Raw genomic sequence first — 26,274 nt, 5'->3', positions numbered from 1 at the left:
GACAAGAACAAGGTCAGGGAGAACTGTGAAGGCACTGCAAAGGCTTAACCTGTGAATTTCAGACTTTGAGGGAGACGGTGGTAGTGTAAATGTAATGTAAATAATTTAAGAAATAGTTTAACATTGTTATTAAAAAGTTGTGAGATGTAGCACAATGGGTTAGTAGTTATGGTAATGAGATAGTGATGTGTATCACGATGTAACAGTGGCATCAGAAGTTAGGAGCTAGAAACTCTGCAAGATGGAATAGTTCGCACACAAGAGCTTTGCTTAAGTCACTCATGAGTAGAGGGAAAGCTTCCCAGTATAGCTTAGACACGATAAACCATAAAACAATACTGAGCTGAATTTTATGGGCTGTCATGTTCCCTGACACAACAGTCAATCAAGAGCCCTCCCATGAAAAAGCCAGTTACCCTGTGGCCATTTTACACTTGGTAGGAAGTTAATTGGTTCAAGGTGAGACTTCTGCCCCCATCTGGGGAGGAAATCCTACCTTAGAGAGTTGTCAGCCATTCCAATTAACTAGCAGCTCTGTAGTCCCAGCAGTGGCAAACTTGAACAGTGGCCTCTGTTGGGATGACAGCCAGTCTCTGAAGAGGGGGTTATAGAGACTGGAGTGAAGGTAAGTCCAGAGTTTTGGCAGGGTATAGCTAGCAGGCCCCATGGAAGGGAATGAGAGGGGCGGGCACAGGGACCCCCCCAAAAATAGGTCCGCCTTTTCTTGCCCGACAAGAGCCTGTCTAATGTTATGACCGGTCCCCAGGTGAGGTTTCCCCAATTTGTTATGGTCCGGAATGAGGTACCCCAAACTGTTATGCTCCCGGGTGAGGAGAGATGAACTGGCTCCCTTTCTTTACATAACCCTCTTGGTTGGTTGCAACAAGGTTAACTTAAAAAGGATCCCAACCCTTGTGGATATCTTTTGCCAGTCCAAATGTATTTATGTTTTAAAGAGGAACCAATTTAAGCAGGCTGTCTTGAGTCAAAGAAAGAGTGAGTTATTAGTTACTAAAGGTGAGAAAAAAATAATAAAAATAATAAATAACATACACACAGATTAGAAATGAGAAATTGAGTCCAAAAATAAAAGTTAGAAGGATATAGAATCAGTCCTTTGGCTTGTCGGTGAGAAGTAGATGGTGAAACGTTGTGGCCGTTAAGTTGGGGTGATTCTAGTAATGCTGACTTTGGCAGTTGAGCAGTTGGTTTGGAGACTCTTGGTTCTGCAGGTTAGCTGAAAGGAGTTGTCCTGTTTTCTTTTTACCTGTGGTTTTGCTGACTTGTGACTTGCTTCCAGCAGTCAGAGAGAAAGAGTTTTTTACTTTCAGGTGTCTGGGTTGCCCAGTTGGTGACCTTCACAGCACATACACACCAGAACAGAACACCGGGCTAGCACACAGAACAAAGGTTGCAGTTGGCTTTTTTAAACCCCTTTCCTTGTGTATTCCTGAAAGGGAAAAAAACAAACATGTCTTTTGCCCAGATCTGTTTTCTTTTCAACTCAGTTCATGTTCACAGTTTGGGATATAACGCAACAGGAGGTTGTTTTGGCTAAGATTATCTCTGCAACCACAGGAGATTACTATTCAGTTTGCACCTTTTAGGTGTGACATTCCGTTCTCTCTGAACTAGTTGGTCAAGTAATTCGCATAGGAATTTTCCAACAAGTGGTTACCTTACAGTCTCAGGCAGCTTACTTAGCTTGCTTAAAAAGTTCAATATGTCCATAAGCAATTCTGGGATAGGATCAGTGACCATGACACCAGTAAAAGCTACCGGGATACCGAATTCTGTGGACCTCCCCACTCCTGCAAGTAAAATAGTAGCAGGGGCAGGATCAGACGCTTAAGTTACCATTGATTGGTCACTTAAGGGGCTCAATAAGCCCAAGGGAGGGCAGGCCGCCCATTGCCTCCATCGTCCCTTGTAAGACAGGAAACAGGCATGTGGATAGGCGGCAGGAAAGCTGTGCTCTGCAATATACAAGCCCTCGCCGCCGGTTGAAGAGTGTAAAATCCAGCCGTGTGTGTGTAATTTTGGCCTCCATATTTAAACAAGGATATTCTTGTATTGGAGGCAGTACAGTGAAGGTTCACTAGATTGTTCCTTGGGATGACGCTGAGTAAATTGGGTCTATATTCTTTGGAGCTCAGAAGAATGAGGTGGGCTTGACAGGGTAGATATTGAAACATTGTTTTCCCTGGCTAGGGAATCTAGAACAAGGGGATACAGTCTCAGGATAAGGGGCTGATCATTTAGGATTGAGATGAGGAGAAATTTCTTCACTCAGAGTGTTGTGAATCTTTGTAATTCTGCACCATCATTGAATATATTTAAGTGGAGACAGAGAGACCGTTGGCGTCTCAGGGAATCAAGGGATATGGGGTGGGGGGCAGTTGGGAAAGTGGAATTGAAGCCCAAGATCAGCCACGATCATATTGAATGGCAAAGCAAGCTCTACAGGTCGTGGCCGGGCGAGTAGGCAGCAGGAAGGCCTTGCGCTGCATTTTACAAGCCCCCCCTCCACCTTCAAACACACTGGCAAGGGAGCATAAAATCAAGTCCTCTGTGCAATTTTGGTCTCCATATTTAAGGAAGGATATACTCGCATTGGAGGCTGTACAGGTTCACTAGATTGGGCTCTGGTCTTATTTATATTCATATCTGTGGAAACTCCGTCCTTCAGCAAGTGCATAATGATACAATTCCCAGATCTTCCCATTCCTGCCAGTTCAAAGTTTCTTTTTCTAATTTCACTCCATTTTTGTAGCACAATTGATTTAGTTCTCAAAAATGACTTTTCACCTTAAGGTCTTTTTTGCTTTTGGTTTGAAACTCAACATTATGTTCCTTTTAAAAGATAAAGTCCAATAGAAATTTACGTTAAAATGCTTTTTTAGGTTCTTTCTGATCTTGTAAATTAGAAAGCAGTCAGAATTCGGATGACCACTGTAAACATACATAGTATGTTTGTGTTTGTGTGCATACAGATATTCCAGCAGGAAAACCTCAGAAAACAGCTGTAAAATGCTCTTAGTTAACACTGATAAATTGTTCCTTAGTCAGTAACTTGAAAATGTTTTTTCACAAATGTATTTGTACTTCTGTCCTTAGGGCACTGACCACATTTCATTCAAATGAGTGAAGAACCAGGCAAACTATTTTCTGTTGCTCTAACACAGCCATTATCTTCAATTAACTCAGAACGATGCAGATGTGCAGTACAATGAAATTAAATAAAGGTTCCAATTCTAATTTTGCTATGAGAGCTGCAGTTCAGTTGGAAGTACTTTCGACTTTGAGTCGGAGGCTGTGGGTTCAATTCTCACTCTAGGAGTTGAGCACAAACATCTACACTGCACTCAGTACAGTACTGAGGGAGTTTTGCACGGTCAGAGGGGCTGGCTTTCAGACGGGAGATTAAATTGAGGCTCCATCTGCTCTGTCTGGTGTGCATGAAAGATCCTATGACACTATTTGTGATTCATGTACAATGACACCCATAAAGTCAGCATAAAGGTTCTGCAAGTAATTAGGATAGTAAAAAGAATGTTGGGCTTTATTGCAAGGGAGATGGAGTATAAAAGTAGGGAAGTCTTGCCATAACTGTATAGGGCATTGATGAGACTACACCTAGACTGTAAGTACCTAGAGCACTGGGTGCAGTTTTGGTCCCCTAACTTAAGGAGGGACATACTTGCATTGGAAGCAGTACAGAGAAGATTCTCTAGGCTGATTCCTGGAATGAGGGATTTGTCTTATGAGGAAAGGTTCGCTATGTTGGGCCTATATTCATGGACTTTAGAAGAATGAGAGGTGATCTTATTGAAACATAAAATTCTGAGCGAGCTTTACAGGGTAGTTGCTGAGAGGATGTTTCCCCTTGTGGGGGTAATCTAGAACGGAGAGCAGTTTCAAAATAAGGGGTCCCCCATTTAATATGAAGATGCGGAGGAATTTCTTCCCTTAGAGGGTTGTTAGTATTTGGAATTCTCTTCCCTGAGTCATTGAATATATTCAAAGCCGAGCTAGACAAGTTTTTGATTAAAAAGGGAGTCAAGGATTAATGGGGGCCAGGGTACGGTAAGCAGGAAAGTGAATTTAAGGCCACAGGCATGATCTTAATGAATGGCGGAACAGGCTCGAGGGGGCAAATGGCCTACTCCTGCTCCTAATTTTTATGTTTAAAGAGCATGGGAGTTATCCCTGGTGTACTGGTCAATATCTAATCTTCAATCAACATCACAAAATCTGGTCATTATTGCATTGCTATGCTGTGCACAGAATGGCTACCGTGTTTCCCATATTGGAATAGTGACTACAGTTCAAATGTGCTTCATTGGTTGTAAAGTGCTTTGGAATGTCCTGTGGTCACAAAAGGTGCAATATGAATGCAACATTTTAAAAAGACCCACAGTGCATAGTGCAGGCAGTCTTCTTAAGCTAAGAAATCTACAGTAAGACAGCTAAAAGTTTGCCATTTGATTGGAAAGTTGTCTATTAGCATATAAAAATGATACATCAATTTTTCTCTCATCATTAGACAGCATGCCTGATTGCGGGTGACTGCTTAGTAGACAGCTATAGGAGGAAAAAGGTCAATGTCACCAGGTAAATAAAAAAACTTGCTAAGTAAAACTTGCTGGAAAGATCTGGAAAGGAATGAGGACAATCCAATAATGCTTATTGTGCTTCTACAAAATCTGTACTGAAAATAAATAATTGTTTAGGATGCTAAGATCACCCATTGCATGGCTGAAGCCATAAAGACAGGGTTCTGCAAACTGGAAGCAGGTAACTTCTATCCTTGGCCCAAACATAAGAACTAGGAGCAGGAGTAGGCAATTCAGCCCCTCGAGCCTGCCCTGCCTTTCAATACAATCAAGGCTGATCTAATTTCAGCCTCAATTCCAATTTCCTGCCATCTCCCCATAACCTTTCAATCCTTTACTAATTAAAAATCTGTCTATCTCCTCAAATTTATTGTGTCCCGGCATCCACTGCACTGAGGCAGTGAATTCCACAGATTCACGACCCTTTGAGAAAAGTAATTCCTCCTCATCTCTGATTTAAATCTACCACCCCTTAGCCTAAAACTATGGCCTCTTGTTCTAGAAATCTTCAGCTGCTTCATCAATGACCTTCCTTCCATCATAAGGTCAGAAGTGGAGATGTTCGGTGATGATTGCACAATGTTCAGCACCATTCGCGACTCCTCAGATACTGAAGCAGTCCATGTGCAAATGCAGCAAGACTTGGACAATACCCAGGCTTGGGCTGACAAGTGGCAAGTAATATTTGTGCCACACAAGTGCCAGGCAATGACCACCTCCAACAAGAGAGAATCTAACCATCACCCCTTGACATTCAATGTATTAGCATCACTGAATCCCCCACTATCAACATCCTGAGCAGGGGGTGGGGGGGGGGCGCGGCTACGATTGACCATAAACTGAACTGGACTAGCCATATTAATACTGTACCTACAAGAGCAGGTCAGAGGCTAGGAATCGTGCAGTGAGTAACTCACCGCCTGACTCCCCAAATCCTGTCCACCATCTACAAAGCACAAATCAGGAGTGTGATGGAATACTGTCCACTTGCCTGGATGAGCACAGCTCTAACTAAACTCAAGAAACTTGACACCATCCAAAACAAAGATCGCTCCATTGGCACCCCATCCACAAACATTCACTCCCTCCACCACCAATGCAGTGGCACCAGTATGTACCATCTACATGATGCACTGCAGGAACTCACCAAGGCACCTTAGGCAGCACCATCCAAACCCATGACTGCTACTATCTAGAAGGACAAGGGCAGCAGATGTATGGGAGCACTACTGCCTGGAAGCTCCCTTCCAAGCCTCACACCATCCTGACTTGAAAATATATCACCGTTCCTTCACTGTTGCTAGGTCAAAATCCTGGAACTCCCTTCCTAACAGCACTGTGGGTGTACCACGTGGACTGCAACAGTTTAAGAAGGCAGCTCACCACCACCTTTTCTAGAGCAATTAGGAATGGGAAATACATTCTTAAAAATTCATTTAGAGGATGTGCGTGTCACTGGCTAGGCCAGCATTTATTGCCCATCCCTAATTGCCCTTGAGAAGGTGGTGGTGAACTGCCATCTTGAACCACTGCAGTTAGGGAGGGAGTTCCAGTAGTTTGCCCCAGGGACAGTGAAGGAACGGCGATATATTTCTAAGTCAGGGTGGTGTGTGACTTGGAGGGAAATGATAGCCTAGCCAGCGATGCTCATATCCCATGAATGAATAAAAAAGAAACTTGAGTGGATCCTGTTTCTGGCTACGCTGTAGTCTAAAGCGACTGCTGGAGGCCACGAAGGATGCTTTTTTGGCACTGGGGAAGTATGAGTGCTCCTTCTGTTTCCATAACAATACTGCAGGCCACTGCCAGTCCACGCTCACTCCCAGTCAAATAGTCTTCCTCCACCCCAGGACTTACCTGCAGATCAACCTTTGGAAACCCTCAATTAGTGAACTGCAACTTAACACTCAACTGATGTCTGCACCGTGCTAGTATTATAGAAGTGACCACCAAGGTCCAATCTGAGCAAGCCTCAGGCCTTTTTTCAGGAACATATTTCATAGGATTTAAGAGTTAATAAAACATGAAAAAGTTTGCACTGACAAGTGGAAAAGTAAACGAATAGCACTAAGTTTCACAGGTAAAGGAGTTCATAGGAGGGTTAAACTTTCATTCATCTTGGCAGCAATTAACTTCCTTCACATTTTATGAATTCTCTAGAACGAGGAAAGTCAGGCACAGTATTAGATATAAAAAGGATAGAATGTAATGAAGGACAATTCATGTAATCCAAAAGCAGATTTTACCTGTAAGAAATATTATGGCCTACGACTAAAAATGTGGATAACATTAATTATGTTATTTGGGATAATGGTGACTATTTTAAGTTCAATGTATTACAATTATCATGCAACAAGAGTATCAAAGAATATTTAAGTTCACATACTGTCCTCATTGTTCAAACGTATGCAGCGTCCATAACTGGGTTATGATGGGGAAACCTGATTCATTTCCCTTTTTTCACCCACAACTTCCCCCCCCCCCAACCTCCAACACACACACACACACACACACCATGCTTCAGGCCCCCTTTTAGCCTAAAAGCACTGAAGCTAATTGTGGTGCCTCAACAGCTGCCCCAGCTGACATTAACTTACTCAGCAGAGACCAGGAATCGAATCTGTGGCTTTTTGTCTGTGTAACTTATTGCTACGCCAGCTGGTGCCTTTATCCACTAGGCTGTTGGGAGAGCTGCCTATTGCTATTTTCAAACACTGTTCACATTAGAATTGTTGGGCTCATGGATTTTGCTTGGCTACAACAAGCAAAGGCTTTTAAATCAAGAAAGAGAAATTTGCTTAGGAGCCCATATTTAAAATGTTGTTTACTGCTTCCATTTTCTCTGTTTATTGCAGCATGAATTTGTAAACAACAGTTAATGTGGACTCAACACAGTAAGGTGAAATACAAATGAGAGGCAGGATTTAAATTACAGCTTAAACAAGGTTTGCAATGACAAACCACCTGGTAATTGATGTCAATAGAAAAGATTAAAAATAGGAAAATAACCAAGATTCTGTAACATTTTTTGCCATCTAATAGTTTTCCAGTTGTTGGACTGATAAATGAATTACTCAGACCTTGCTACGGTACTCCAGCTAACACTCGACATTTTAAAAACTGATTTCCATATTGTAATATTTACTGTGCAGAACTAATTAATTTGTAACAGTAAAGCACAATTTTTGTTTTATTGTTCTGAAACAGTGGAAGAATTTACAGTTATCTTACATTGATTGAGGTTCTGTTTAACAGTAACATGATTTGTCCATCTTGCAGGTCGCAGTCAGTGGTAGAACCAGGTGCCCTGAAGCACGAAGACAGAGATGATGATAACACTCAGCCATTACTGGCTCTGGACTGAACTAAAGGCATTTCATAGGTCACACAATGGGAACTCCAGAGCTGGAACTCAGTGGTGCAAACATTAATGGAGCACTTGCTTAAATCAAGTCACATTCAGCTGTGTGATTTTTTTTTTCATTTTTCTTAAAAAGGCAAAATTCAGAAATCACCAGTCATCCATCAGCTATCTCGTCAGAACATCCAGACGTTGATTAAAGAATGAGAAATCATTTAAAATAATATACCTAAAGGATTTTGTATCTGTTGTAAGTGACCTGACAGTAGCCATGACAGCAGATTAGTATTTTGCCTAAAGGAGAAGGCAAATTTTCATTCATGCAGAACCGTTTAGGTCTTGATAACAGGCACATAATATTCAGATATATTTGTGCCTTTGAGTGATAGCTGAAAGAGGATTTGTTTCGATATCAGAATGAAAAACTCAAAAACAAATAAGTTATGAATAGAAGGGAGGATGAAAAAACATTTATTAAAGTGCCAAAGATCCATATATCCATTTGATTTGCTGGATGAATGTTCAAAATTCATCAGTGCATTTTATTTAAATTCAGTAAATGAAGCTAATATTGCCAACCACAAAACTGTTTATTTGATTGAGCAAATAAAGAAGAATTACTCAAGTTCTTTTGTGCTTTATTTTGAGAAATATCAGGGGTAGTGACTTTTACAGCATTTTACAAGTGTTTGTGTTTATAAATAACTTACAGATGTTCAATCCCAACATTTTATTTCATCCCAGCATTAACTATAATTAAACTTTTACTAATACCAAAATGGTTCTTGATCTAAGAGCTGTATAAAAACCTAAAGTATAATTAAAAACTTTAATTTCAAAAATAACTATTTACAGTTGGAAATACAGTATTGAAATCTAACATAGTGGTAGCTCCATTTTGTTCGAAGAATGTCAGGTTTATACTCTTTTAAAAAAAAAGGCATAATAAACCATTTATCCCAACGCAAAGTCATAGAAAACACAAAATCAAGATGAGCTCAGTATAATTCAATGAATGCAGCTGTGAAAGACATGACATGACTGACTCCTTTATAAAGAAAATCATAACTTTTAGAACACGGATTACAAGGTTCCATATATGCAGAGGCAATTACAGCTAGAAATCGTTGTCCTCTTCTCTAGGAAACCACTACAGCAAAGTATCAATCGACATGATACTGGTACTTAGAACACCTACCCATAACACTCAGAGCAAATTAGTTTTATTCAATGATATACAGTAGTATTAACTTTAGAATTAAAACCTCATCAAGTCAATGACAGGATATAAAGAGAATTGCAGTGCCTTAACTGGTTGACTGAATCCACTCATTTTAGTAAGACAAATCTGATATCAGGAAGGAAACAATAAACTATGCCAAAAAATGTCAATACACAATAAAATGCAATCTATTTATTCTCTGTCAGTAGAATAGAATGCTGTCACTTATCCTATTGCAAGTAGTCTTTTGAAACAGAAGCAGATTGAAGCTGCATTTTTCCAAAACTAGTATAACTGGTATGAAATTTGTTCCAAAATTGAGTTAGGCCTCTAATCATCTTTAAATGTACAGTAGATTAGAATTTATTTGAAGGCTGGGCATAGCAGAGAAATGAAAGTGACCATGTTCTCAATGACAGCTCTCACTAAAAATATGTCTTATGATGACAGTAATGATCACCACCCAGTATTTGAGTCTCTTCAAACATGCGCTTCAGAATGGAGAAATGAGAGGAAAAGTATCAAACAGCTTTGAAAACTGTGAAACTAACAATTTACAAAATGTTGCAGTATCATTGTAGCCTATCACCAAGTTTTTATTTATGGTTACATGAAGGCTTCAATATTTTATTCCTGTAACAGGTAAAACTAAATAGATAAATCTCACTGAATATTATATGCCCTGGTACCTTGATGTTCCTTTTTCGAGTCTGAACTCAGAATCTCATTGGACTTCAGGACAAAGTCAATGTCACTGGAATGCCAGGCACCATGCAGCTTTGGCTATCACTACCAACATCCTGAGTTCAGTGCATCAGAAAAGAGGTGAGTAAAACATAAAACCGCAATATTTAGATACTATAGCAATAGAAATTGAGGAATATTCAACTACATTTGCATTAAAAAGGGCTCTCATAATATTAGTATGTATGTGATAGACAGGAATAAACCAGATTAACAGAAATAAAAGGCTCCTCCCCTCTGTGCCGCTAATCCAATTCCTTTGGGTAGTTTGCAAACAGTAAATCCATCAAAACCAGAATCTACAGCATTAGTCTAACAGAATTATACTTTGTACATGACAAAAAGTGATATATTTATATCACAGTATCTCTACACATTTTTGTTAGACTAAAATATAATTTCCCACGCTCTTCCTGTACCCAACATTCTGCCACTTAGATAGTGTGCCAAAACATAACAATATGTGGAGATCGCATTTTTTCCCACATTCTGGTGTAAGTTGCAATCCTCATCTCTCAACAGGGACCTGACTGCTCCCTTGACTGCTTTGAGACAAAAGTATCTCGATTATGTGGTGAACTCAGCCCTCCTTTGCTTTGCTCCTGCAAAGTAAAGTCTGTCATTTACACTTGGCATAATAAACTTGAACATAAAAACATATGGTCATTTTATTGTAGATGTATTAAGGCTGTCACAAGCCATCTGCTTTTTGGCATTTTGTACAGATGTATCAGCTGTCTACTAGATGACTGTGCCTCTCACATTGGCATTTGTTCATTTTTGTCACATTAAACAAGTTCAACATTGGAATCTGTGGCAATTAGCATCTTATGGAAGTGTATTTTGTGTTCTTTCCACAGAACTTATACGTGCAATTCTGTATTCAAAGGAGGATTCATTTTTATGCTTAGTAAAGCAACACTGATGGTCAGAAACTTGCTCTATAATTATTTATAATATTTGGTAATTTCAACTGTTTTTACTTAAACAGTGACCGCCACTGATATTGCTGGGGAAATGACTTTGGACGAGTTACCAAGCGCAGTGTGGGGGAGCTAAGTATGAGCACAGATACATCTGTTAACTCAGGATGCTTCAGTGATCATGTCATTTCAACTGTGTGTGTTAATCAATCTCGCTCACACTGTCAGGCTTAGTAACTTCTCAAAGGCAGCTCCCCCATTGAGGGCTTCAGCACTCACTATAAACAAAAGATTCAAAAATTAAGAGAAGTAGGACAAAATAAATTCAAAGTTAATATTTTAGTTCTTGATTATTAAAAGCGTACTATTGCATGAAACACTATAATTTGTTAATGTTAGCAAAGAAGAAATGCTGATTTCAACTAAATCTGTGTACAGAGTGCAACATACTTGACCAAATGCAATGTGAGCTACAAATCATCTTTATGTAATTTGTCAATATCAATGATTGAAGAACCCCTGAATACCTATACAATAAAAATAATCAAAATTTATACAGAATGATTCCATATGGAAATACAAGACACAGAAGACCAGTTATGTGAATATGACAACTTGTGCATCTTATAAAATTTAGTCAAACCCAATTTTGATTTAATATGATGGAAAGCTATATAATACGCTGATCTTCCCAATTGAAGGGGTTCTTCAATAGCTTGAGGTGAACTATTTTGCATCTTTGCTTTTATTCCAAATCACAAGTGGAAAAATGCCATGTTGGATTTTCCTCAGTAGATCTTATTCAGCTTTGGTCTTAGTGTTTTGTTCCAGAAGAGGACACAGCTCAAGTTTGCATCACCCAACTTCTACGTGCCCTCTTAAAAATATTCCAGGAGACTTTTGTATTTAATTGGCTGCTTTTTTTTTCAAAATGCATTGCCCCTCAGCCCCAGAAAACTCTCCTGTGCCAAAAATATCAGGAAAAAAACAAATCAATGGAATTTGTTACACTTCATTATGTAAGACAATTTCTTCATATTTGCTCAACTCTCAAACCTTTGCCAGTTTATGCCCCAAATATGCCATTAGATTGGGGAAAGGGTTCTTCGTTGGTGAGGCGTCAGCTCTGGGTGCCAAACATCCACTATGAAGATAAGCCGAAAGCTGTTAGCATCCTGCCAAACTTCATGCTCAAAAGAATCATCAAAAATGATCACCTTCCCCTCCTTCCATTCTCTGCAACAAGAGAGCAACATTGAATTTGGATCAATAGCTGTTGAAAAGCAGAATTGAAGCTTACAGAGATATTTAACAACATTTTTCTTTATATATATTGGAAAGAGAATTTGGTAAGGAAATTATTGTTTCCTAAAATAGGGCATCAGTAGGTAGTGCAAGATAAGAACCAATGGGATGGTTGGGCCAAATGGCCTGTTTCTGTGGTGTATATCCCATCTAAGAGTAACACATTGACTCTAGATGAAGCAGCTATTGCCATTTTAAATTTTCTGGTGTTTTTGACATGTTGGTTGCGCACTTCATTAACTTGAACGCTTGAAAATTATTCAAAGCAGTTTTATTGTATTGCATCGAGCAGTTATTATTGGAGTATTGGTCATGAATTTTTTGTTGATTAGGGTGGGGGATGTTGGTGGGAAACACTTTTTTCATCTACTCCTGGGTCTGGTGAGACAGCAAACTGCAATAATGCACCTGTAGTCCAACTTTTATGAGCACCCCTTTGCCGGCAGTGGGGATTTTTCTATTTTTCAAACCATTAGGGCTTACCAATTTAAAAAAAAGTATCATTGTAATTGAAACATAAATTAGACATTTGGGTAAAGGTCTGACACTAGACTACTACTTGCAGTCATTAATGCTCAGTAGTGTACAGACAGGCACAAAGACAAAGTCAGTATCAGGTCAATGTGTATTTTGCCTATGGTTAAGGGAAAAATGGTTTCTTAAGATTTAGATGATTAGCAGTCTGGAATGGATGAAATGGGATGTCACCAAGACATCCTATATGTTTTTAAATTACAAATAAAACCTACTTATATATTTGAATGTTTAATGTAACAATATTGGCTGGGATTTTGTCAGGGCAGTGATGGGAACTCGGCCTCAGCAAATTTCTGCCAATCAAGCAGCTAAGGAGCTGCCATCAGGCTTCCGTCCTTTTAAAGATAAGAGCCTACCTCCAAGAGTTACTGGACATTCAAAGGGTCTCCAGATCTTCAGTCCCAGCAGCAACATTGGGAGCTGTGGCCACCGCTGGAATTGCACCCAACCAAGATCATCCTCGATGGATGGCGACCTCACGGCTCAACAAGTTGGGTCACAGTCGCAGGGTTCAATCTGGCACGGCCAGTGAGGGGGGTGGTTGATAAGGTGGTGGGGGGGTTGGTGCTGTTGCGGTGGGGGGGGGGCGGGGGGCAGTCATGGCTGCTATGGGTCCCCTCCATGGGTCCAGAGTGCCCAATTAGGAGGCCCCCCAAAACCCCTGAACTCACAGGCAGGCTGCCAGCAGAAGAGGCCCTTAATTGGCTACTTGAGTGGCACATTTGGCCTCTGGGCAGGAGGGCCATCCTCCACTTCTCCCGCCAATGGCAGAATGCCAAGGCAGCAGGAAGGCAATGGGCACTCTGCACTAACACCTTTTTGCACCCTCCCCCTCCATCCCCCCGCTGCCCTTTAGCAGGCTCCATAAAATCCTGACTATCAATGTGCAGAAATTAGTTTAAGGTTGATTAAGCTACATTTCAGTGGAGGCACTCAAATGTTTACTTCCAATTTATAAATAACGGCTGAATAGTTTCATAAACTCTGGGGTAGAATTTTCACAGGCATTCTCCCAAGCTCCAGCTGTAACATTGGCAGTAACTCCGGAGTTACGGTTGTAGATTGGGAGAATTCAGTAAAATATTCATACACGTATACAGCAACAGCAGTCTGATGCCAGTTTTTGCAACACCAGTCTTTTTTTGCCGTTATAGTAAACTTGGGTGAGGCAATAACATTTTATAAAAAGGTTCCTGTAACTTTTAGGTTCGATTCTTAAAATCTTCAACGAACATCAAGAGATGTCTTACCTGGTGTCATTGGCACAGCGTATTTTACACCCTTGTTTAGGAATGACTAGGCCAAGATGCATTCTTAGGCGACAGTTTGTAGGTCCAGTGTGAGGCCATACATGAGTCCCTGGATGCATAACTGAATACTTAATCTAAAAAAAATGCACAATAGTAAATTCAAAATTATTTTCTCACACTTACAGCTTATACTGATTTTGATGAATATATCAACCATCTGTGTGTTAAGAACCTGTTTGGCAAAATCTTTGCCAAAATATTACTTACATTTCTTAACTTTGCTAAAGTTACCCTACAAATTCCTCTGAGGGGAAGCCAGATTCTACGCAAATAACAAAGTTTAGGTTTATAAAAAAGATCAAATATTAACAAAAAATTCAACTACTTGTGCCCAATGGTCAAAAAGATAGGGGACTGAAATTACTGTAGCTTTAACTGCTATTTTGGAAAGCTCATTATATTCAGGATAGGTTTACAAGGTTTGGAAAGCATAGATAACATACTTAGCATTTGCTGTAGGGACGTTCTGTGGAATGATCTTCAGAGATTGGGTAGATGATCATTTAGATAAGAAGAATTTATTAATGAACAACCAGCACACATTCAAGAAAGGAAGGTCATGTTTAGCTAACTTGATGGATTTTTCTCAATGATTTCATGGACATAGTGGATAGGAAAATGCAGTTGATGTCTTGATTTTTAAGCTCCACTTTGGCAATTAATGCCTAGGATAAAAAGTCACAGAATAAGAAGTGAAGTATGGCTCTGAGTAGAACATTTCTGTAATCAAGAAACTGAGGCTAGCCATAAATGGTAAAAAATTCAGGCTGGAAAGAACTTATGAATGAGGTATGCAGGAAACCAACCTTGGAACCATGGCAATTTTAATGTGTGCAGTGAGCTCCAATTATAGTCTGCCTGGCATTCAGGTAAATTGTACAAATTGTGGCTCCTGTACTTAATGCCCTGAAAATAATGGGCATGGAGTCAAGTTGCCTAGACACATCAACATATATATATTGCTTTTTCCTCCACTTAAGAAGAACAACGCTCCCTGACTCAGTTTTCCAGCCCTCTCTCAATTCTTGGCTCTCCTAACTTTGAGCTACACATTTGGGGCTTTCCACAACAAGTAGCCAGTTATAGGTTGTTACGGACAGGGAGAGATGTAGGATAATTTCTTTTTCTCACCTTGCGGTTGACCACATCAAGATGTGTTTTTGAGGAGGGTTATTTTAACCTCTTGAGTGCACTGACTTTAAGGAAGGGACATGAAATAGGCTTTCTTGTAAGTTTAAATCAAAAGAAAGGATAAATGTTTATTTCTCAGCACCCGAAATGTAATCGCAACACTACTCATCCCTCACGCATACTAGATACATATATACACACACACACACAAGAACAGATGATTTCTAAAGATGTAACATGAAGGTTTGCTAAAAAAGAAAAAGGTCACTCTGATCAATCCTCAAGCTGGTAGTTGAAACGTTGCAGACCTGAAGGATTCCCAATTGATGCACTGAAGAAAAAAATGAAGTTCGGAGATTTCTGGTGATGAATTCACAGTGGTTCACTCCAAACAACAGCAAGCTTCTGGCTTTCCAGTCGAAGTTGGCTGAACCCCTGTAGTGAAGAACTGAACTCTGGCAGGTAAAACAAATAAGCCCCGATTTTTTGCCTAAGGTGACTTCTGAGGCAGGGTCCTCCCTTAGTGTTGGGTGAGAGATGGCTCCCTCTAGTCTTCGCATACCAGGCTGACCTGCCCTGTCCTTGTGGGTTAACAAGGTATTTACAGGTGTTTCCTAATCCAAACCAGTTTCTGTCATGTGGCAACAGTATCAATGTTTTCCATTGTCCACACAATGGGTTGATGGCTAAGCAATTTGCCACACAATGGAGGATGTTTGCTATCTCATCAACATTCCAGTTATGACTCCCTCCAAAATGTTACTTGAAATTTTATTTTCATGGGCCAGCAAGTCTAGCAGCCATTACTATTTTAAATCTCTTCCATTGAAATGGTAAGGGGTCGTCAGTCATTGCCTTGGAAACCATACACATTTTAAGTAACTTCCAGAGATATGTTCAGACATGTCTGTCTGTGTCTGTACAGAAACCACAAAAGAAGTCACCTAACTTTCTGGAGTCTATTTTGTGAATGTAAAGTGTCCATATCCCATGCTGATTTTTAAAAGTAAATTGTCCATCTCCCAATAAGCTTTAAGGGCATAAAACCTAACCGCAACAAAGTAAACAAAACGGTGTTGCATCAATTAGCCATTATTAATGGTTTGTATTATGTCAGCAGTTTGATTTGAACATAGTAAGAAATATCAACAAGTCTGTGATAATAACAAACCAACAGGGAGGACAAACAATAAAGAACTTTGTAACCATAATCAGAGGGATCTAGGGTAACTGGGCCAATGAGTAGCTGTTGCAGTTCAATACAGAGCATTATAAAATAATCAGATGAGAGTAAAGAGCTGGATGCAATCTGGGTGCGTTAGCAAGAGGATAGAGCAATAGTATTATGTGAAGCTCAGAACTTTGAGAGGCGGCAACAAATATGGCTTCAATATCAGGCATTTATGTTTGAAAAAAGGTCAAGAATGCTGGGCTTTATTTTGGAGGAAAGTGGAGGCTTCAAGTTAACCTAATTGAAATTTAAGGACAATTGACAAAACAGATCCAAGGAAGACATTGACAGTATTGAAGGATTTAAATACCTGTCAAAAGTGAGCAGATTAGGCACAGGAAGGGAGGTCATGCAGAATCTTTACAGACAAAAGGGAACAGAGTACTGGAACAGGTTACTAGGAAAGATCATTGAAGCAGATGTTACAAACTGGCTGATTTCCAAAGAAAAAATGGAGTGAGGAATATGGCGAGGAGAGTGGGATTTGGTCAATCTCTGTAAGGGTATGGGCTTGTTTAGCCTCATTACCTTTTCCTGTACCTAAAAATGCTCATGTCCTTTTGCCCTCACCAACCTATTTGCTGCTGGAGCAGAAACATTCTTTTCAGAAGAAATGTATGCATCTAGTGGGGAAAGGGTCCCATTATGAGGTCTTTTTTCACAACACCCATTCTCAATAACCTTTCTGGGACACAATGTCCTTGTTCAAAATTGTTTAAAATTAAGCTGCCCTAGACATGTTATTGATTCATTTGCTTTTCAAATAAGCCACTAAGTGCATCCTATTGATTCACAGGCAAAGTATGAAACTGGGGTGGGTAAGGCAGGGTTAAAGGTCAAAAGCAGCTGTCAACCCTGAAGCTACTCAGGGATAGTAGTTTTACTGCTTACTAATGATAATTGCTCACCGCCAGACTTATTACGCAGAGTTTGAAGATCCTCTTACGTAGCTGACTTCTGTTTCTATACTTTCCAATGTACCAAATATTTTATAAGCTGTCTGATCGGCTTGTGTTGCTAAGAAAAGAATATTTTAACACACTCCTGTGCAGCTGTTCTGTATGCTATGCTGGGTAGAGCAATCTATCTATATTAGCAATGGGACTCATGAATAGCTTTTTTAAAAAAAAAGTTGACTATTTGACCCTTCACTGACCAATCAGGCCCACAAGTAAAATGGGCTTTGACAAAAGAAATGCACTGCTATTCAGCTTTAAAGAACCAGTACCAACCGGCTGGGTCCTCTGGCTGTCATACTGGCTGCCGTTCTCAATTCACTCCACCCAGTGGTTTCAATGCTGTTTTCCCTGGTAGTGGGTACACAGCTAATTCCTTTCATGTGTCGTGATGCGGGCGCGCAGGCAGGCACTGGGGGCGGGCGGGCGGGCAGGCACTGAGGGGGGGGCGGGCGGGCAGGCAGGCACTGGGGGCGGGCGGGCAGGCAGGCACTGGAGGCGGGCGGGCAGGCAGGCACTGGGGGCGGGTGGGCAGGCAGGCACTGGGGGCGGGCGGGCAGGCAGGCACTGGGGGCGGGCGGGCAGGCAGGCACTGGGGGCGGGCGGGCAGGCAGGCACTGGGGGCGGGCGGGCAGGCAGGCACTGGGGGCGGGCGGGCAGGCAGGCACTGGGAGCGAGCGGGCAGGCAGGCACTGGGGGCGGGCGGGCAGGAAGGGGCACAACACAGACACAATTAGAATCTTCATCCCTAGAAAAATCAGAATTTATTCCTGTTGTTCTGAAATGGCTGAGTCCGTGGGAACTACTTATTTTCCATTAGTTTAGCAATCAAAGTAGAATAAACTACACCCAAACAAATACATTTCAAAGTTCGTATGTGAAAATATTTTTTATTCAGTTGCACTGTCACCCCCCCAACTCTACACACACTACCCCCAGAAGGGAAGCCTGCTTTCCCCTATAAGGTAGGGTCTGTCTATTAACTAGCATCAAAAACTACTTAAATAAAAACAGAAAACGCTGAAAATACTTAGGTGAGGTAGCATCCGCAGAGAGAGAAAAAGTTAACTTTTCAGGTTGATGACCTCTCATCAGAAATTCTCGCATCGGCATCTGTTAGGCGGGGAACATTTTAGGACAGCTGTCTCTTTCTACCCATAGAAATGGCTAAATGGAGTGAGGTTTCAGTCTGAATGCCAATTAAAACCAGATTTTAAAAAAAAAGCTCCCAAAACAGTCTATGTGCCACAGAAAGAAATACTTCTAAATTCCAAAAAAAGTCTTGCATAAGAAATGGAAACGTAGACTGGAATTTTACCAGCCCCTTCATGCAGGAAGGTGTTATAAGAGGATATGCCCAATACCTTCCCGCTGCCATGCCATTTTGCCAGTGGCAGCAGAGCTGGCAGATGTGCCAGCTAGAGCCCCACTGTGCCACTTGTGTCCAATCAAGTGCCTCTTTCCACCTCTGCAGGCATTTTGCCAGCAGTGGCTGGGGTTTTTGGGGCGGCGGGGGGGGGGTGCGCACCATGTGGGGAGACTGTTCAGTGAAAGCTGGTGGCTTCCCAGCAGGCTTCATGAGTTCATGGGGGTGGTGGGGGCTGCCCTTTTTGGGCAGTCCAAGGCCCACGGGGGTGCCTCCACACCTGGCAGCAATGACTCCCCCTGTAAAACAGCATGCTCTCAGCGAACTCTTGCCACCCCATGATTGTGAGAGACTGCCTGGCTGACCCTGGCATCCCTGGAACCACTGGGGATCATTGCTGAGGCTGCTGAGTTGCTGGCCCTCTGACTGGGCCACCAGCTCTTGGGGGTGGGTTTAATAGAGATGGCAACACTGTTGACTGCCGCTTATGTGCCCACCACCAATAATATGCTGCCCCAGGCTCCTGCTTCTAGCTGAAGCAGGTTCACCTTTTCAGCCCTGGCAGCAGGACTTCAGTGTCCATCATAAAATTCAGCCCATAGTTATTGTACTTTTGAAAAGTTCTATGGCTAAGGTGCTAATAAATAAACTAGCAACACCAGACTAATGGCACATCAATTTCTATAGTGCAGAGCAATAATGCAGAACATAATAATTTTCAGAAGTATTAAAAGTTTGAACTTGTTTCGCTCATTCTAACTAATGAGTAGTGTTAGTGATTTATGTGCATCAGTTGTCACAGGAGGGCATTTTCTGTTCAATATTCATGACTAAAATTTTGATCTCAAGCAAAAAAATGCCCAGAAAGAATATTATATGTACAATCAGCTCTCCCCATCTCGATGTGTTGCAGAGCAGGACAGGACAGAACAGACTCAGTCCCTTTTGTCTGCTCGATTAGTTAATCTCAGCAAGCATGGCAACAGAATTGATCACAGGGTCAATAAGGGGAATGAAAAAAGTTTACCACTGCAGACATGCTAGAAAGTACTTTTGTATTGACATTGGCTGAGATGAAGAATGGGCTTGGCTGTGATTTCCCTACATGCCAATAATTTGCCAATACTCAATGTTTTGGGTTACACAGAAATAGGCACTTGGATAAGAGGACGGTTGGTACCCTTTCAGCCATGCCAAAGAACTTTTGGAAAAAAGAAAATTAGTATAAAATGTAAGACCATCAAGTGGACTTTCAGGCTTCGATGCACTCCCCATAGGAAGAATTCTACAGGCCCCCCCGCCGGCAGGTTTGCAGGCAGCGGGGGGCCTAAAATTCCCCAGATGGCCTTCCTGTCTATCTGTAAGCCCCTGACCTGTCTGCAATTTTGCAGGGGCGGGTGAGGCCTAGGGTGGCCCGCCTGTCTTCGTCCCAATTGAGGTCCTTATATGGCCAATTAATGGCCACTTCCTGCCTGGCCTCAATTATATGACTGGCGGGAGGAGTTCAGGGATGGGGCAAGTATCCACGTTCAGACCTCAGGCGGGAAGGCCTCCCCACATGGGTCCATTTCCAGATCAGCCACTCCACCCAAGTACTGCCCCTCAGGATGCTACTTCCCCTTCTGTCCTTGCCATCATGATTTAATTTCCCCCTCTCCCTGGTCTCCCCTCCTGTTCCACCATGAACCTCTCAGACTTGCAATGGTCCTATGGACTTACGGCTGGTGGAACTGCTTGTACTCCCCGCAATGGCCACCGTTGGTGTTGCTGGGACTACACAGCCGCTCGCCAATCAGATGCCTGGCAGCTCTGAGGCGGAACTTCCCTTGAGTGAGAAGCGAAAGTCCCAACACTCCACGGAGCATTAAATAGCTGCGGGTCGCCGTGATTGTCAGGGACACATTCCCAGCTGACTTTATCGGAGGAATGACTGAAAACTCAGGCACCATACCTCGTGTGCATTAGCCATTCTTGAACCCCTCGATTGAGATGGTCAATGCAGTTTTGTCCTGTAGATCTAAAGAAAATCATCAAGCCTCCTTAGACAGCACCGTCCAAACCCATGACCACTACCATCTAGAAGGACAAGGGCAGCAGATAGATGGGAACACCACCACCTGGAAGATCCCCCTCCAAGCCACTCACCATTCTGACTTGGAAATATATCACCAGTCCTTCACTGTTGCTGGGTCAAAATCCTGGAACTCCCTACCTAACAGCATTGTGGGTGTACCTACACCACATGGACTGCAGTGGTTCAAGGTGGCGGCTCAACATCACCTTCTCAAGGGCAATCAGAAATGGGTAATAAATGCTGGCATGGCCTGGAGCACCCACATCCCTTGAGTGAATAAAAAAGAATTGACAAAGTATGTGTTTGAGAGACTTAGCTCATCAGTTTAGGTTGATTTACAACGTTGAGGTTAATGAATGGTGTGCTATGCCACCTATAGTCCTTGATATACCTCGCTCAGAAACTAAACTGATTTTACAAGTGAACAGTTTACTGTAAAATGTTAGCCAAAGATGACATTTGTCAGGCTTAGGGTAATTGGCCCAGATTTTGCAATCAGCAATGAACAAATGGCATCTGTTGCTCATTATGCTTAAAGCTGCCCACAGACTTTTGTGCAGCAACTTATGGCAATTAGAGATCCATTTCAGCATTGCGCCCTATACAGGGGATCTGTAGCATGCGAGAACAGGGCAAGCAACAGCGTGTCTCTCTTCAGCCAATCAGACTGAAAAATCCTTCTTGAGCCATGCAGAGTCTAAACTGGGAAGTGCAAATTAGATAATATAATTCAATGTAAAATCACATACAGAAAGTAAATAAAGAGAATTGCTGAAAAAAAGATATTTTGTCAAAGCTTTTCATCTTGCACTCAGGACAATCGCAAGAATACCAATGGAGCAACAACTTTATACAGTATGAGAAGAGGGTGCTGATTGGTTTGGCAAGTGAACTCTGATTTGTTAGAGGCATTGCCATAGAGAATGCACTAGTTAATGGTGACCAACAGTTAACTGCCAAGCATTGTTTAAAATTTTAAATCAGGCAGCTTGACTCTGATTGGTCTGAGGAATGAACTAGCGAATGGCTGTCACTTATTTTGTTTAGCTGAAACAGGCACAATGTGTGTACATGTTCTTTCTGTCTGCAAAGAGCAGGGCCCTGTGTATTAATAGATGTAGCTTTTAGTACACACAAATGCGCCACATTGTGAGCCTGACTGACAATCTTAAATTGGTTGTCAGTGTAATTCTTAGCACATTGAAAATTATTTAGCAAATGCTGTCCAATCGCAGAATCACATCTAATGTTGGACACTCTGCTTTGAGTTTTGTGAGCATGGGCTGGTTGGGTATGGTCTGTACCTTGCCCGTTGCAAACAACAGAAGGGTCATGCTGTTTGAATCGATCCACTAGTTTTTGGAAGTATGGCCTACATACCTAGCATCGCACTGGCACTGAAATTCATATAACATGTCACTCATTTGTGTGACAAGCAGAGCTTCATTTTGGCTTGATGGCAGCATCCTGTCAATGGTGAATACCACTCATGTTGCTACTGCACAGTAGCAGCGTGAAACAGCAAACTTCACCTGTTGCTCAAAGTTTTGAGGTACCTTGCCCTTCCAGGGTAATCTGAGGTAGACTGGGCACTTTTCATGGCCAAAAGTGACGGCCTTAGGCCTGTTCATGAGTTTGTGCGATATGCAACGTGAAATGATCTGATCAGGGTCGCCAATATCAAATTTCTCCAAGCGTGTATTACACCCAAGGTTATGCCAGTTTTCATTTCCAAACATATCGATAATGCTAAAGTGAGAGACAGTCTCATGATTGAGCAAGCGTTTATGTGAGATAAGATTGAACAGTTTGGTAATAGGGTTACTAATTTACACTGTGCCCTACACTGCGCTTGGTGTGAGGTGTGCAACTTTCTTTCATTTTTTGATTTCATCCGTTTATGTCACTGTATTGCTTCAATCGATGACCGCACCATAAACAGTGCCCGATTGAAACATGTCTGCACCATAAGCTCACTTAATCCAAAGCGGTTTGGCAACACAATTAACAATGCCACTAAACACAACAAATTTCTCTGACCATATACTTTCAGAAAGTGAGGAGTTTGTGCTTGTGCATGGTTTCAATTTTGGTGTATTCATCCCAATTCAAATAGGAAGAAGTATTTGCTGAGTTCGAATTCCTCTACTCCCAGCTATCCCACCCGAGGATGCTGAATAGTTGAAAACAAGCCTAGCTGATTTAGCGCATGCATACTGCAGGATTCCAAATGGCCTGTCTAATTTTCACATGCAACATAAACGTCTTACAGCGTTGAGAGGTCTTAAAACTAAGCTGGACATACACATCAGTAAGCCTGACAGAGGGACGGGAATAGTCATCCTTAACAAGTGTGACTATATCAACAAAATACACATCATTCTTAATGACAGGTCAAAATTTGTATCCATTGGACCTACTGCTCAACATGACCAACAGCCTTGCTCGAAAGTAAGCTAAAAAAACTTGCTGGATTTGTGTAAGAGCAATGAGCTGCTGCATGATATATATGACAGTTCGTCCTCAAGGTTCACTGCTTCGGAATATGTATGGGCTGCTCAAGACACACAAAAGTAAAGACCTTTACGCCCTATCTTATCTATGACTCATTCTTGCACAGCATGAATTGGCCAAATGGTTGGGTGGACTGCTACAACAGTTTTGAACAAATTTTCCAGATACACAGTGAAGGACTCCTTCACATTTCCGAAGACCATACAGGACTTGCATATCAATAGCAATACTGTGTGTCCATGTGCTCATTTGACACTGTTCACTAATGTTCCACTTAAGGAAGCCATAGATATTTGAGCTGCAGCACTATATTATGGTGATCTAGACCCACCACCATTGCGTGAATCAGTATTTGTTGAGTTTATGAACTCGGAAACTCACGCAGTTAAGTTCAGTTTTAACTACACCATGTATACCCAAATAGATGGTGTTGCCATGGGGTCCCCTCTAGGCCCAGATCTCGCAAACATCTTTGTTGGGTTCCATGAGAAATGTGTCTTTGATGGAATGACACCTCATCTCCTACCACTTGCATATTTCCGATATATGGGTGATATGTTTGCTACATTTAAAGTCCATTGCAGCATGTAACAATTTCCTCAAATGTCTTAATGGGCTCCATCTTGCACTCAAATTCACCTTTGAAATGGAGCAGTCAAATGAACACTCCTTCCTTGACGTATGAGTTGATAAATCTGCCAGGGGGTTCTCTACCACAGTCTACCGCCAAACTACCTTAATTGGTCAATACACGCATTGGGATTCTTGCGGTTCCACACGCTATAAGATTGGCCTTGTAAATAGCGCCCGAGCCATTTGCTCACCATGCAAGTTTGATGCTGAAATAAGGCGCATCAAAGACATCCTGCGGGGTAATGGCTACCCTGATCAGATCATTTTGCTCTATATATCACGCAAACTCATGGGTATAAGGCCATCATTTTCGGCCCTGAAAAGTGCCCAGTCTACTTCAGATTACCTTGGACGGACAAGATATCTCAAAAATTTGAGCAACAGGTTTCACACTGCTACTATGCAGTAGCAACATGAGTGGCATTTGCCATTAACAGGATGCTGCTGTCAAGCCAAAAAGAAGTTCTGCCTATCACACAAATGAGTAATGTGATATATGAACTTCAGTGCCAGTGTGACGCTAGGTATGTAGGCCGTACGTCCCAAAAACTGGTGGATCTTATCAAATAGTGAGGTGGTGGCATAGTGGTAATCCAGAGACCCAGGATGACGCTCAGGGGATCTGGGTTTGAGTCCCACCATGGCAGATGGTGGAATTTGAATTCAATAAAAAAATCTGGAATTAAAAGTTTAATGACGACCATGAAACCATTGCTGATTGTCGTAAAAACCCATCTGGTTCACTAATGTCCTTTAGGGAAGGAAATCTGCCATCCTTACCTGGTCTGGCCTACAAATGACTCCAGACCCACAGCAATATGGATGACTCTTAAAATGCCCTCTAAACAAGGGCAATTAGAGATGGGCAATAAATGCTGGCCTAGCCAGCGACGCCCACATCCCATGAACGAATTAAACAAAAACAGCATATCCATTCCACTGTTTGCAATGGACAAGGTACAGACCATACCCCACCAGGCAGCGCTTGCAAAAATCAAAACATTGTCCAACATTAGATGCAATGCCGCGATTGGACCACGTTTGCTAAATAATCTTCAGTGTGCTAAAAATTATGTTGACAACCAAGTTAAGATGGCCAATCGAGCTTGCAGTGTGGTGCATTTGTGTGCATTGGAAGCTACATGTATTAATAGAGGGCCCTTTTCTTTGCAGACAAAAAGAACATGTACACACATTGTCCCTATTTCAGCTAAACAAAATAAGCGATAGCCATTCGCTGATTCATTCCTCAGGGCAATGCCTTGACTAATCAGAGTAAAGATGCCTGGTTTAAAATTTCAAAGAGTGTTTGGTAGTTAACAGTCACCATTAATTGGTGCATTTTCCATGGCAACGCCTCTACCAATCAGAGTCCACTTGCCAACCAATCACTCTCTTCTCATACAGTATAAAGTTGTTGCTTCCGCTAACGTTGGTATTCTTGTGATTGTCCTGATGAGTGCAAGACAAAAAGCTTCGACAAAATGTCTTTTTTCAGCAATACTCAAGTTCTCTACTACCAAGCGACTAAATAAAAAGAAAAATGGATTTGAGAGAGGATAGAACAATGGAAAATGTAAAAAAAAACACTTTTAATTCTTATAAGAGCTCCAATGATAATTGTAATGGGAAGGAATGAGACTCAACACTTGCAAATGCAAATTTTCAGTGCCAGAGAGGTTGTTTGGTAAGACCTGTCACACCATTAAAAATTCATGTACAGTTGAATGGATATTTAGTGAATAACTATTGGGTAAGTACTGCAAATTCACGCCCTTACTGTGTATCAATGCTGAGTCTCTTAATGAGGTATTGGTATAGTGAAGCCTGTGGAGAAGCATGGCGACTCAGACAGCAACTTCTTGATTTCCCAATTTAACTGCACTTGAGGATGCCAGAAGTTGCTATCTGATTTACTCCATAATAACAGTGAGTGCTGATAGCCTCATTATTATTCCTACCACACAATCTGGGCCATGAAATATGGCTTTCCTGTTCAGATGTGGGCAAAGGTAATGGTGAATAGTCAAGCTTGAATCAGAAATCAGACCCGTCAATGGGAAATCGCTGATGTTATATTTGATTGGGAACATATCACACGTCTTAGTACGGAGTTGTTCTCAAACATTCTCAGCAACTGAACAGGTTACAAAGAGTCTGTCGGAGTTAGCAACCAAATTTACTGTGGATGACAAAGGTAGGATTGGATTGAAATTTGGTTTGAGGTCGGAACACCAATTTTATTTTTTTTGTTTCATGGTCCACAAGTGGTGGTAATAACCTGTATTACACTGGGCATTCTAACTGCTGGGTTCATCCTTTATGCATCACAATACATCTCAATCTCTATA

General features: G+C 41.6%; 2 protein-coding genes across 3 annotated transcripts in view; one reads left to right on the top strand and one right to left on the bottom strand.

Annotated features, from left to right (window-relative positions):
• The window catches only part of LOC144679734 (clavesin-1-like), a 138,156-nt gene extending 127,417 nt beyond the window's left edge, over positions 1-10,739 (top strand). For both annotated transcript variants that reach the window (XM_078540434.1, XM_078540433.1), the window contains one exon: positions 7,896-10,739. In XM_078540434.1, coding sequence (XP_078396560.1) covers positions 7,896-7,980 — 85 coding nt within the window. In that variant the 3' untranslated portion in view covers positions 7,981-10,739. The remainder of the gene's footprint in view (positions 1-7,895) is intronic.
• unm_hu7910 (un-named hu7910) overlaps positions 8,599-26,274 on the bottom strand; it is a 148,732-nt gene continuing 131,056 nt past the window's right edge. The window contains exons 33-34 of the mRNA XM_078541233.1: positions 13,959-14,092; positions 8,599-12,102 (exon numbers count right to left, since the gene is read on the bottom strand). Coding sequence (XP_078397359.1) covers positions 11,952-12,102; positions 13,959-14,092 — 285 coding nt within the window. The 3' untranslated portion in view covers positions 8,599-11,951. The remainder of the gene's footprint in view (positions 12,103-13,958; positions 14,093-26,274) is intronic.

The sequence above is a fragment of the Cetorhinus maximus genome, chromosome 4 (genome assembly GCF_964194155.1).
Source record: "Cetorhinus maximus chromosome 4, sCetMax3.hap1.1, whole genome shotgun sequence".
Classification (NCBI taxonomy): domain Eukaryota; kingdom Metazoa; phylum Chordata; class Chondrichthyes; order Lamniformes; family Cetorhinidae; genus Cetorhinus; species Cetorhinus maximus.
Note: the sequence above shows the minus strand (reverse complement) of the source record. Positions and strands in the feature narration are given on the sequence as shown.